At 33.8% G+C, this 13,053-nt stretch overlaps 2 protein-coding genes across 7 annotated transcripts; one reads left to right on the forward strand and one right to left on the reverse strand.

Moving 5' to 3' along the window:
• The first annotated feature begins 5,558 nt into the window (after positions 1 to 5,558).
• Positions 5,559 to 13,044, forward strand: LOC143187200 (uncharacterized). 6 transcript variants are annotated; one of them, XM_076391273.1, is made up of 9 exons: positions 5,559 to 5,676; positions 6,162 to 9,810; positions 9,904 to 10,029; positions 10,095 to 10,264; positions 10,343 to 10,518; positions 10,592 to 10,802; positions 10,878 to 11,021; positions 12,201 to 12,364; positions 12,690 to 13,044. In XM_076391273.1, exons 2-8 carry the CDS (start codon positions 6,210 to 6,212, stop codon positions 12,351 to 12,353), a joined length of 4,581 nt encoding a protein of 1,526 aa, XP_076247388.1. In that variant the 5' UTR covers positions 5,559 to 5,676; positions 6,162 to 6,209; the 3' UTR covers positions 12,354 to 12,364; positions 12,690 to 13,044. The 6 variants fall into 6 exon arrangements, with proteins under 6 accessions (XP_076247388.1, XP_076247390.1, XP_076247389.1 ...); XM_076391275.1 differs by having other exon boundaries at positions 9,904 to 10,008; XM_076391274.1 differs by having other exon boundaries at positions 9,907 to 10,029.
• Positions 10,982 to 12,172, reverse strand: LOC143187204 (uncharacterized). Its single transcript, XM_076391283.1, has 4 exons — positions 11,889 to 12,172; positions 11,630 to 11,818; positions 11,363 to 11,569; positions 10,982 to 11,274 (listed from the first exon to the last, which is right to left on the reverse strand). The coding sequence occupies exons 1-4, from the start codon at positions 11,994 to 11,996 to the stop codon at positions 11,086 to 11,088; spliced, it is 693 nt and encodes a 230-aa protein (XP_076247398.1). The 5' UTR covers positions 11,997 to 12,172; the 3' UTR covers positions 10,982 to 11,085.
• Positions 13,045 to 13,053: the final 9 nt, after the last annotated feature.

The following is a 13,053-nucleotide window of genomic DNA, read 5'->3' on the forward strand; positions in this document are numbered from 1 at the left end:
ACAGTGCAGATTTTTACTCGTCCTGAACTTTAGACAGAGAAAAACACATTCGTCACCGTGAGACGACCAACAAATTTCCTGATTATTTTTTTTCATAAAAAGTTTTATATCTATGCTGTTTCTAAGGAATTACTTGGTTGATTTAACACAGTACGCGAGCTGCTACTAATGACTCGCGATAAATTCCTGGCCTTACGAGCATTAGAGTAAACTGTACCATCGGGACAACTGTATGCGCGACACTCGACACAAGAATACGCTCCGTCGAATTAGAAATAAGAATGGAAGGTGGAATGGCGCTATCAAAGGGATGCGAATCGAAGATTCAGAAAAAGCCTGCTCGCTTGCGAAAGTTAAATTGGCCTCGAGGTATTATTATTTTCATCTCAGAACGCGTCCCTTCGCGCTCGCAGTTTCCACCTTTCAATTCTTACGGAGGGATTCGTTTCCATGGGGCTTCGAGAGGATAAAAATCGCCACTGGAACTATAGATTCTCCAAGTTTACAACCCCGAGACTCTGAGAACAAATAAGTAGGTATCAGTCTCTAGATAACCGAAGGAAAATCGAAAAGTAATTCCAAGAATAAATTTCATTCGTTGAAGATTTTTCTGGAGTTTGCTAGACGTTCCTGCCAGTGTGCACAATTTTAACGAGATTTCCTCGAAACGTCTCCCGCTGTAGCCTGCAGGTGCAGCTCTCACGATGCAACGAATGCACTGGCGCAATATGCCCGTTACATCGGTGTTTACCGAGCTCTCCGCGATGCCAGTTGGTGTAGTAACTCGTTTCGTGTTGCTGGACTCTGTCCTGTGTGTGGAAAATAAAAAAATCCAACGACCGTGTCTGCTAACCACGTCCCGTTTATTCGGGCTACCGAAAGTCTGGCCAGATTACACGCGTCTCTGCCTCGTAACGAGAAATGCGTTTGTTGGGACCCTTTTGCATAGTTACGTTCCCTTTAAAACAATTCAGAAGGGAAGTCGGAAATTAGAGAAATGTTAGAAGGGTTTCCTAGTTGCTGGATTATTTAGAAAATTCATTTGCAATTGTACTTGGAGTCTATAGGTGTCAGAAATTTTCAAGAGTAATTTTTCAAGCCAGAATAAAGGACCAGCCAGTGCGCCAGTAGAATAAGACAGTAGAGTAAGACTAGTCAAACAAGCAATATCTCCAAAACGAAGCCTTCAACGCAATTTCACCATTCTTCATTTTCGTCTTATTTTGACTTGTAGAATCCACCCTTAAAGTTTCTAACGCCAAAGCTATTTTTCTGGGAAAGAAAACTATGAATCAAAAAATCTAACGCTACGTCTTCAACCCATATTTCCTCCTGTTGCAAAACCTAACAAAAATTTCGATAAAAAAATACTTCTCTAGAGATGAGATCTTCCCCTGTTCCCTCGTGATCGTCTTGGTTCACGTATCGTTACAGTACATCGCTAACATTGCACGCTATGCATCACCTTGACGTGACTGTATGTACCGGACGTTCAGTGTTGCACCTTGCGCCCGCGCGACCTTCATTTACCCACAGTAAATGGTAGCACCCATGTAAACGCGTCCACGTGCACTTGCGGCTGCACTCGCCTGTACGTTTCTCGGCTTTCACGCGTGCACACGTGCATAATGCGCCTCCTGGCCCATGGAACACAGCGGTGCAACAGTAAATTGCATAAGTGTGGTCGATTGCACCCGAGGGGTGGAAAATTCGCGACGTCCATGAATGTTCAAGGTACTTTTAGTTTCTGAATTTCTATGGCGCCGTTTCGTATCTGTAGTATTCGTCGTTAAAATTACTGAAACAGAAATCCTCGTAATTACGCTAATTATCGACGCAATTGAAGAGACAGGAACGGAGTAGGAGTTTCTTTAGAAACACGGGGAACAACCGAGAACCCCATACATTTTGTATAATCAGCTTACAGGAGCTGCGCAATGGAGAAGCGTTGCACGGTGCACGCCGAGTGTGCATCGCGCCGATATCGACGTTAACGGATGCATTTTGCAAGCTTAATAGCCACATTACGATTTATGGGCATAATGCTGCGTGCAGATTAATCAGTCGTGCTTTTTCCACCTTTCTTCTCTGCGGTCCTCTCCCAACTCCATTGGATTTACGTTTTCTATCTCTTCCCCATTTCCTCTTGGATGAGAGGACTATCGGAGTATTCGTCTCTGGGGATTCTTTTTTCTGTTTTTTATTGTGATTATTTTTTAGGAAAACATATAGTAAGGGGTAGGAAGTAATACTTGAAATAATTTTTTTTGAGAATCTAAAGGCTATTAATTTTTCAATTTTCTCAACTTCCCTTGAACACTCCTAGTGATATGGATAGAAATCGCTTAGTAAAATTGACGAGGTACTGCAGGAAAAAATGGGGAAATTGCAATTGGGATTTGGTAGTGCAAATACGATGCACAGAGGGAATAAGTTACCTTGGGAACGGATTATACGCAAATCCTGAATGCACTATGATGCACTAGGCTCTGTATCGTGAAAATTATGCATCGACATGAACTGAAAAATCGGCAGAAATCGATTTCGAAAAATCCCTGCTTTTCTTTTGTTGACACTTTTTGAACCTCTGTATAACGATAAATCATAAATCATAGTTTGTCATAAAACTTTGCAGACAACTTTTACGTACGGGGTTGAAATCTTTTTTCCTGTACAAACTGAGAAACAATCGAAGTACCATGGTCTAGAATCTCCAAAGGGGAAAGGTAAATATTTCGTAAAAAACTAAGCTTGATAAAACAGCTTAGAGAATATAGGGGAGTCAAAATATGGATAAGAAAAACAGAAAAGCGTATTCTCAGCGCAAACAAAACGCTTATCTGAAGCTAAGAATTTTACTAACTTACTCCTTCATAGTATTCCTTCCTTGAACACTCTCTTCGTTCCTATTTTTTAAACTTTCCTCGCTGCTTAGAGAGTCTTCGTCGAGCACCATGTTAAAGAATAAAAGAAAAAGATCACATTCCTATCACAGCTTTATTAAATAATAATCACACAACTAGAAAAATACTATCGCGATCCACTTTGTGGATGCTGCCGTTCCTCGAACAGCGTTTCCCTTTTGATCTCATGCCTGATGACGGTTCCTATTACACTGGCAGTTCACCCCCGAGTGTTTCGACACACGCGGCACCGCAGAAAATCGCGTAGGCGATCGTTTCCTCTTTACAATCACCCACGCGATAGTGGATACAGGAGGACTCGTGAACAACAAAGCGATACATAGAGTAAATGTATAAAAAAAGGAAGGCAGAACATTGTTAACATTATTGTCACAGCGATTTATATTCTTCCAAAGACTTCCCTTTTTTGGAACAAAACGATCTTTTGGATCATTTGCGAGATTCAAGTATAAAATACATTTATTTGCGTAACGACAGATTGTTTATTAGAATAATGATCAACCTATCACTTCTGTGATTTAATAGATAACTCATAAATGTAAGAATCGACTAACAAAATGTAAAAATAAATTTTAAAACATTGAAAATCGGTCGCATGTTATTCATAAGATCGAGATGCATACTGAAAACAATTGTAATTATTAAAATGTGAATAATTTTATTAACTGGTATTGCAAATAAAGCTGATTACTACAATAGCATTGAAATAATTCATTAATTTATTAAATATTATACCCCTTTCTTCCAAAAATTCACATGAGTTTGTAAAGTAGTATATAACAAATTGAAAAATGAGTAATTTACGTGAAACTGATGATGCACAATCATTGTAGGGGCTCTACATATCACTATGCAGTGATAAAAGACCATAAAAGTTGTTTATTTATTGCAAAAACAACATTCGAAGAATTTCTGGGGGCACCGGACCCTAATGATACGGCCCTTAAGAAAAGTTGCTAGCGACAACTTCGACATCTAGCGGAGATCCGCGAACTAACCTTTTGGGTGAGGACCATATATGATTCTGGTACCCCTTTGAATAAAATTTATAAAATCATTAATAAAACATTAATGAACATTATTATGATGGAAAATCGTTTAAAATATTGTCTTAATGTGTAAAGTACATTAAATAATTAAGTCTGAGCAGTATATTTATGAAAAATAAACACTTTTACGTGTATTAAATACTCTTACTCATATTAATTTATTTATTTATTGAATAGCGAGCCATTTAATGATGCAGAATTACTTTAAAGCCTCTGCATATCATTTTGCAATGATAAAAGTGCATAGAAATTATTTATTTGTTGCAAAAGCAAAATTTGAAAAAATTGACACAAAATCGTACTGGTGGCGCCATCTAGCGGTGTGAATAAGGAACTAAAGTTAACTTCTAAGAATTAGTTCCAAGGCGCAACCGCTAGATGGCGCCACCAGTACGATTTTATATCAATTTCTTCAAATTTTGCTTTTGCAATAAATAAACAATTTCTATGCACTTTTATCATTGCAAAATGATATGTAGAGGCTTTAAAGTGATTCTGCATCGTTAAATGGCTCGCAATTCAATAAATAAATAAATTAATAACAATAAGAGTATTTAATACACGTAAAACTATTTATTCTTAATAAATATACTGCTCAGACTTAATTATTTAATGTATTTTACATACTAAGGCAATATTCTGTACGATTTTCCATAATAATATTATTTGTTAATGTTTTATTAATGATTTTAAAAATTGTATTTAAAGGGGCCCTGACACCCAATGACACGGTCCTTGCGCAGAAGGTTAGTTCGCGGATCGACACTAGATGGCGAAGTTGTCGCTAGCAACTTTTCTTAAGGGCCGTATCATCAGGGTCCGGTGCCCCAAAAATTCTTCAGATACTGTTTTTGCACTAAATAAACAGTTTCTACGGTCCTTTATCATCACAAAATGGTATTTATAATTTCCACAATAATTCTACATTGTTAAATTATTAATAATGTTGATGCATTTTATTTTAATATGACACAAACGTTTGCATAACAGGTTTAGCAAATTAAAGGAATGTTCTCAAATATTTTCAATAAAGCTTTTATTTGTAAAGCAATTCATACAGCTGTAGAGTAAATAATTTACAGTATTTGTTATCAAATTTATTATAATTTTTTCTTATAAATGTATAGTCACTGAGATACAGTTCAGTTGTTACATATTTAAAACGCGCGCACCGGAAATGCAATTCTTAATCTTGAATTAATTCTTTAGAAACCGAAGATACGGTGTACAGAACGATAACAGATTTACTAATTTATTTTTTATGCATAAAATTTGTACATTTGAACAAATCCCTTCGTTTTGAAACATCCAACGCATAACGATTACCAATAATAATTCTACGCAATTAATTACTAATAATTATGAATATCAAATATAAATATATCCTTCTTTCGTGATGTGGAATATACTTCATATTTTAATTTTATATCAAAAGTTCATGTAACTTGATATTTATTTAAGGTAACCTTAAAGAAGAACACTTAAATTGATGACAGTAGTACGAACCTCTGATTTCATTCTTGTAAACATTGTGTTTAGATTTAAAGAAGTAATTGTTTTACTGCATATAATCTATTAACGTACATTTTACTGGATATATTTGATTAATAAAACCCTTGTACAATAAAAAAATTATTCTGAAGCCCGGATAATGTGCGATTCTTACTGGAATCGACACGTTATGGATACGGCAGTTCTGGTTGGTGAGTTTTTCATTCTGCCATTAAAACCACTTCATCTATTTAACAAATTTATTATTAAATAATGTAGTAACACGAATAAAACTACTTTATTCGATGAATTTTGAATATTGTTACTATTGAACAACCGTATGGAATAGACCACTTACAAAGAACTCCAGAGGGTATTATTTATCGTGATTTTATGATATCGAAATATTCTAATTGCAGTATAACCTTGTGGTTTTAAACAATATTTGTTTTTGCGACACAACTAAGCTTTCCTTATTCTGTAGTCAGCTTTGTTTAAAAACGAAGGTAACATAAATTAACAGTCTCCTTTCGTATAAATTTGGGAATTAGTATAAGGTTATGGTAGGTGCTGAAGAATTTTTATTTCTGCCTATAAATTTAAACAGTTTCATTTCCATTATCTATAAGTAGCAAATATATCTTGATAATATATCGTTTTTAATCATTTTATAGTAATTATTATTCTTTTTTAACAGGGAAGTCCATAATTTATTGAATAATTGTAATGAACTTGATGCTTTACCATGGAACCAGTAGATGAAGTGCAAATTGAAACTGTTAAAGAACCAGTATCAACTATAAATTTATCTTCTTCAGTGACATCAGAACCAAATACAGATGACAATGTGAACGAAGATGTTTTGAGTAAACAGAATATTTCAAAAGATTCTGTAGATAATGTGACTGACCCTGTTGCATCAATAACTGAATGTACTGTTAAAAGTTCCATTGATGTAGACCATGAATTGGAACAAGATAGCATGAGTAATGACCTACAAATTGACATGGATCAATCTGAGAAGGACATAGCAACAAATGAAGAAGATGAAACAACAAACAATGAGGATATTGTAAAATATGAACATGAGATATCCTTAAATGAAAAAAGTACAAAATTTTCAGATAATACTGAAACAGTTGATACAATTAAAGAGGAACAAAAGGTTGAAAAGCACAATGTTTGTACAGTAATGAATATAGATACAGAAGATAATAATGCTCAATGTCAAGCATTAATTAAATCACTGAGCCACACATTTGAAAATAAAGATCAATCTTTGCATGTCAGAGATACAGACACAGATTTGTCTAAACTAGTTGATAATAGTTCAGAAGTTGTGGTACTAACAGTAGAAACAGAAGAAAACATTGTTGTAACTCTACATGAGAACGATGTCACACTGAATTCCAATGAAAACAGTCTTTCTAGAAAGGCACAAGAAACCAAAAAAGGTGATATCGTAAATGAGGAATTTGATTTGATAGATTACAGCCAAGAAAGTGAGGGAACTATAATAGAAGTGATTTCAACAGAAGTTGTACAATCAGAAAATTCTGAAACTTGTTCTAATGAGGTCAAGAAAGAAAACTCAGAAGATACAGCTGCTGATGTAGATCCAGTAACTTCAAGTACTTCAGACATTGTTACAAAGCCTCAAATTGTAGATAATGTTAATATTAATGAAGATAAAATACAAGAAAAGTGTAATGCTAACAAGGAAAATGACATAGGACAAATACAAATTAAAACAAATGATAAAGTCAAGACTGAAACTTGTGATAATTTGGATAATAACATAAAGGAAGAAGTTATTCATAGCAATATTATTATTGCTCCAATACATGTAGATAATTCTGAAAAAGAAAGCATATCTGTGCATGAAATTGATAACACAGATGCAACAATTAGGAAAAGGAGTGTAATTCAAGATATTTTTGATGACTGGGGTGATGAAAATGTAGATGATACAGAAACTGATAATCAGTCTGAATCCAAAGTGCAAGATACAGTGGAAATTGAATTAAAAAGTTTGTTAGATGATACTAAGGCAGCTCCAACAATAGAAAAAAATACAGTGGTGTTACTTGAAGAAGAAATCACATGTATAGAAAAAACACCTGTTACAGATAATACCAATATTGTAGAAATTGCAGAAGGAAATACAGAACAGCAAATATCAAAAGAACATGCAGATAATAATCAAACTGTAAACAAAAAACAACAGTCTGCTGTAAAATTATTAAATAAAGATCAAGTAAATTTTATAGTGTCATCAAGCATAGGAAAATCTACAAAAAATACATTAAATGATTCACTTAATCAAGCATCACCACAGACAAAAGTTATGCCCATTGTTAATCGCGGTCGCAGCTTAACTAGTCGAAAAGCTTCGGAAGCTGAAGTAACGGAGGTATTAAAGGAACGATTTCGTGAGAAACAGAAATTTCTAGAAGCCCCACCAGGACCTGATATATTTTTCGTTAAAAAACTGACTCAAAGATTATCGAGTAAATTAGCAGGTGGTCCTTTACCAGCACTTATACCATTACCGCAATCGACTACTCAATCGCCCTCTCATTCGGAGAAAAAAGTAACTGACAATGCAAAACTGGAAACCAACAAAGAAAGTAATTCCGACAATAAAGAACTATTAGCAATATTAGAAGGCGATGTCGATCCAGACTGGTCAAACTTGAAACCTCCAACTTTGGTACCAGAAGAGAAAATTCCAGAAAATGTTCAGCCGACTGATCAGGATATATCATCAAAACTTGATCCTTTAGTTGAACGAGAATTAGCACTGAAGCAGCTTCTAGAATTACCCGTTACTCCAGTTAAAAAGAATATATCAAAGAAAAAGAAAGTGTACAAACCTATGCCAAGCAAAACTCCTAAGGAAGTAGAGATAACATCGAAACCTGTAGCCGAAAAAGAAATTGCTAATATTACTTTAATAGACGCTACAGCAGAATCAGCTGTAAAAAATACAAGGCCTGACTCTGAACCGTTTCTCACCATTATTGAGCACCATACTTCAGAAAAAAGTACAGAGTCATTTTTAAAGGATACGCGATTGGATGAATCGAGATCAGGTAGGAAACGAAAACTTACAGAAAGAGCCAGAGAACATGAAGAACAGCAGAGTATTGTAAAACGTCAGAAAGTATACAAAAGTAAAATACCATTAAATAAAAAGCCAGATAATGAAGTACAAACTGTGGTTGATACTAATAAAGTGACTGAAAATCATGTATCTAAGGAAAATACTTCACCTATTGATATAGAAAATGATGAAACAGACATTACAATAACAAAAGAAATAATTAAAAAACAGGTCACAGATAAAACAGATCCAGTACCAGACACACCTGAGAATATTTCCTTGAAACGTTCAAAACAGAGTGTTAATAAAAAAGGATCACAGTCTATCGCTAAGAAGAGTATACCAGTGAAAAAAATATTGAAACAAAATATATCTAATAACAGCAAAAAATCTATTGCTTTGAAAGCAAAATTAAGTACATCACCAAAAAAATCAGGATCAAAAGTAGTTTCAAAATCCAAACGTTCTGCTGAAAGTAGTACTGGAGATCCCAAACCAAAGAAAAAAATTATAAATGAGATAGACAGGTTGCTTCAAGATGAAGGGGTCGTGAATTTATTGTATGATGTGGAGCAACCAGATAAAAAACGATTGATTCCCATAACTAAATCTCAAACAAAAGTTATGGATATTCAGAAAGTACAGCGCGAACTTAAACTTAGAAAGAAATTGGTACGCAACGCTGTCTTAAGATTACGCACCTCAACGTCAGGCGCATCTAAAGTTTCATCAAGATCTAAAAGGAGTTCTATACAATTAAATGACTCACAATCAGAGAAAAAAGTTGGAGAACAAACTCCAACAGCAAAATCAACAAATGCACAATCTCAACCAGAATTTATCTTACCTGCAAAAATAAGAAATGCTGCAGATGCATCTATTATAGTTAGAAGACATTCATCCAGTTCATTTTCCAGCGCATCTGGAAGTCCTAGAGTTAGTATTGATAGTCCAGACAAGATTGAAGGAGCTAAAATCGACGAAGGTGGTTCCCATTCATTGAGATCTACAAAGAGGAAACATTCGCCAGATGAAAAGACAAATACGAAAAAAAGTAAAAAGAAAAGTATACAAAAAATTGATGGAGAAAACATTGTTTCTAACGCTGTAGAAGATAAAACGAAGCCCAAAAAATCAGACTCAAAAAAAGGTGATAAAAACTCTAAACAGTTAGAGGAAGTGAATGAAGCTAATAACACTTCAGACAAAGTTATTACACGGTCAAATGGTACAACTACAGGTAAGATAGCATTAAAGAATAAAAAAGTAGTAAAAAGCAAAGTTACGTTTGCTAAAACGAACGAGACAGATAACAATGAAGAATTTTCCAAAGGAGAAGATGAACTTTCAGCCGTTCTGGCAGAAGCTGCAAATGCTCTTTCAGTGGTCAGTGCTGGAAATCGGTCTGGAAATTCAACGGCAAATCGTAAAAATAAAGGTGCAAACGATATCAAAAAAAGTAAAATACCTTTTTTATTTCTTATACCTCCTTTTTATTATATTTAAAATAATTACGTTTTTCAGCAAATGCGAATATCACGAAAATATCGGAATTAGATAATAACAAAACGAGAGCAGATACACGAAGTCAGTTCAATAATAAGGAGATAACTGTACGACGACATGGAAATCTTGTGCAATTAATACTCACTCCATCCTCGTCAACGAAAATACGAAACGCTCTCACACTTCAGGTAAAAAAGTTTCACAAAAAATGTAACAATTATACATATATCTCTATCAGTCCGTGAGTACTTGTTTTATACTTGTAGGTAATGCAAGAGTTTCGTGAAACATTATCAATCCTGAAGAAAGATGATGGCTGCAGAGTTGTTTTATTAACATCAACGGGTAGCAGCTTTTGTGAAGGTCTTGAACTCTCCATGTTATTGAATGTGAATAAGGAAGAACGTCGAGTTCGAGCCCAAGAAATGGCAGATGCTGTTAAGTACGTAATAATTATGAAACATACAGGATTATTTGAGTATGTGCAATTGATTAATATTCTTTTGTCTGTTTAGAGACTTTATTAAAAGTCTAGCATCATTTAATAAACCCATTGTTGCTGGAGTTCAGGGTGCAACTGTTGGACTTGGAGTAACAATGTTACCTTTGTTTGATTTTGTGATAGCTAGTGATAAAGCAACATTCAGTACACCTTATGGAAAACTGGGACAAATTGCTGAAGGAGCTGCTGTTTTCACTTTATCACATATATTAGGAAGTGCAATTGTAAGTCTCATCAGTGTGTCTGTGCTTACATTAAAGGTTGGATATTGACACTTACTATGGCATTTTATGTTGCAGACAAGTGAATTACTCTTGGGTGGTAGAACTTTAACAGCCAATGAAGCATTGAGAGCTGGTCTCATTACTCGTGTTTTATGGCCCGACAGATTTCAGGTGGAATTATTACCAACATTAAAAGCTATGAGTGAACAATCTTCACAGGTATGGTTTTTATGTCCATTATTTTTTATAGTAGTTATATTTTACATTATAAATTATATCCCTTTTACAAGTTCTTAAAAGAAAGACAGTAAGCTTTATAAGCAGGACCAGAATAAAGTAGTTCCTGAACATTTTCCATATTTCTGTCTTTAAAAATACACAAGTGATTCTGTGGACAAGTACATCTAGAATATATTGAATACAAATCGAACCGTATGTGTCCACAAAAGTCATTGACATCGCATCTTCTCTTCTATGCATCGAAAAAAAATAAAATAGTGAAAAAAAATGCAGCAATGAAATCGGAGTAGTTCTGTATGCTATTAATCTGAAGAATATACCTTAACACACTTGAACACTTGTGTAATTAAATTGTTCTCTTCATATGTGTATCTTTGAAGTCTCCAATAATGTGATTCTGGGCAATCACAACTCAAAGTTACGTTATATGGTATTAAATAAGAATTATTAGTGTCACTTTTTCCATGTACTTTGATTGCTTCACTTTTATACGTACATACATCCATTTGTGTTATTGGAGCACAGAACTGTAAAAAGTAACCTTTTAATTTATAAGCTTCAATGAATAACTTTTATTTTTTGCATACCTCCATACGAGATTTATTATTAAGTAATTGAGATGAACTTCTAAGCTCTTTCGTCCATTGCCATGGACACTCCTTGCCATTAGGACAACGACACAATCTTTCTGTTAAACTAGATACCCAGAAACGATTATGAATGACATTACAGGCCTCGTTAATTTCACATTCGTGCAAATCGCTTTCTCCATTGATCTATATCAGTATAACACGTTACACATTTTTTCTTCTATTAATTTGTACATAATATGGCAAACATACGTACATCATCCAAGTATTTAAAAGTAACATTGCTTAATTTACTACCAATAATAATGTACAAACCACAGCATCTAGTTATTACGAATAGTATAAAATAAATTAAAATGAACATTTTTCAAGCACCAAATAGTTGTGCACTGGTCTACTCAATAGAATGAGAATTGTCTCACCAGTAACAATAGGATGCTTCATTCATGCTCCCACATTAGTTACGTATATATAAAGCTAATTAATATTTATATTATACGCCCTGGATTTTATCTATTTGCATGTGCATTCAATATTGCTATTTCATCTGCTATATATTCACTTTCAGTCTATGGAAGCTACAAAAGCTTTGTTACGTCACACACTGCGAAAAAAGTTGGATGCAGCATTAGAATCAGAAACGTATTTACTGATTCAACACTGGTGTTCCACAGAATGTCAGACTGCCATAAAGGCTTATATCGATGGAAAGGTCCAGTAAACATTTAAATGGTAATAATACGTTTACTCTGTACATTTGTCTTTAATTACTTATACTTTATATATAGGGAAAAAATATCTAGAATATTAAAAATAAATGAGAACTATTTTGATGGAGAATACTACACAACAGTAAAAAATTTTATATGTACAATATATATGAAAATGTAAATACATATTTGTCACTTGTTATATGTAATTTGTATATGAAATTGTATAATATATTATTTCTTACTCAAATCATTGTTTCATAGTTAGTTCTTACACTCTCGTTTCGTTTGATTTATCTAAAAAATCAGGAACAGAAATTTTTTAAAAGTATAATTATATGCTACAGATATCCAACGATTTGAATGGAAGTGCTAGCAACATATTCCAACACTACAACTGTTGTAAATTGGGTACGAGGAATTATAACAAGATAATTAATTTGGAAGACTTTAAAGTGAGAAAAGCAGTGATTCTGGTGTATCTTTTTACATCAACGACCGATTAGTTTAAGATAAAATATTGGATTATCCAAACAGATGGACTATTTTAATAATTAGATCATATAAATCATATAGATTTACTATAATATAAATATAATTAAGTATATACATATGTATAATGTACATGTATACATATATATATACTTTCCGTAATGTTATTATTGTTAGAACAAAATAAAGAAACGACCATCGTAAGCATCATGGTGGATT

This window comes from Calliopsis andreniformis, unplaced genomic scaffold (assembly GCF_051401765.1).
Source record: "Calliopsis andreniformis isolate RMS-2024a unplaced genomic scaffold, iyCalAndr_principal scaffold0022, whole genome shotgun sequence".
In the NCBI taxonomy this organism is placed as follows: domain Eukaryota; kingdom Metazoa; phylum Arthropoda; class Insecta; order Hymenoptera; family Andrenidae; genus Calliopsis; species Calliopsis andreniformis.

What these genes read in the sequence shown, in the direction of transcription:
- LOC143187200 (XM_076391271.1), top strand. Translation starts at nt 6,210, where the DNA reads ATGGAACCAGTAGATGAAGTGCAAATTGAAACTGTTAAAGAACCAGTA. An exon ending in TGCAAACGATATCAAAAAAA is followed by an intron (nt 10,030 to 10,094) that starts GTAAAATACCTT and finishes TACGTTTTTCAG; the next exon opens with CAAATGCGAATATCACGAAA. An exon ending in ATATATTAGGAAGTGCAATT is followed by an intron (nt 10,803 to 10,877) that starts GTAAGTCTCATC and finishes TTTATGTTGCAG; the next exon opens with ACAAGTGAATTACTCTTGGG.
- LOC143187204 (XM_076391283.1), bottom strand. Translation starts at nt 11,996, where the DNA reads ATGTTCATTTTAATTTATTTTATACTATTCGTAATAACTAGATGCTGT. An exon ending in CTTTTAAATACTTGGATGAT is followed by an intron (nt 11,819 to 11,888) that starts GTACGTATGTTT and finishes ATACTGATATAG; the next exon opens with ATCAATGGAGAAAGCGATTT. An exon ending in ATAATAAATCTCGTATGGAG is followed by an intron (nt 11,570 to 11,629) that starts GTATGCAAAAAA and finishes TACTTTTTACAG; the next exon opens with TTCTGTGCTCCAATAACACA.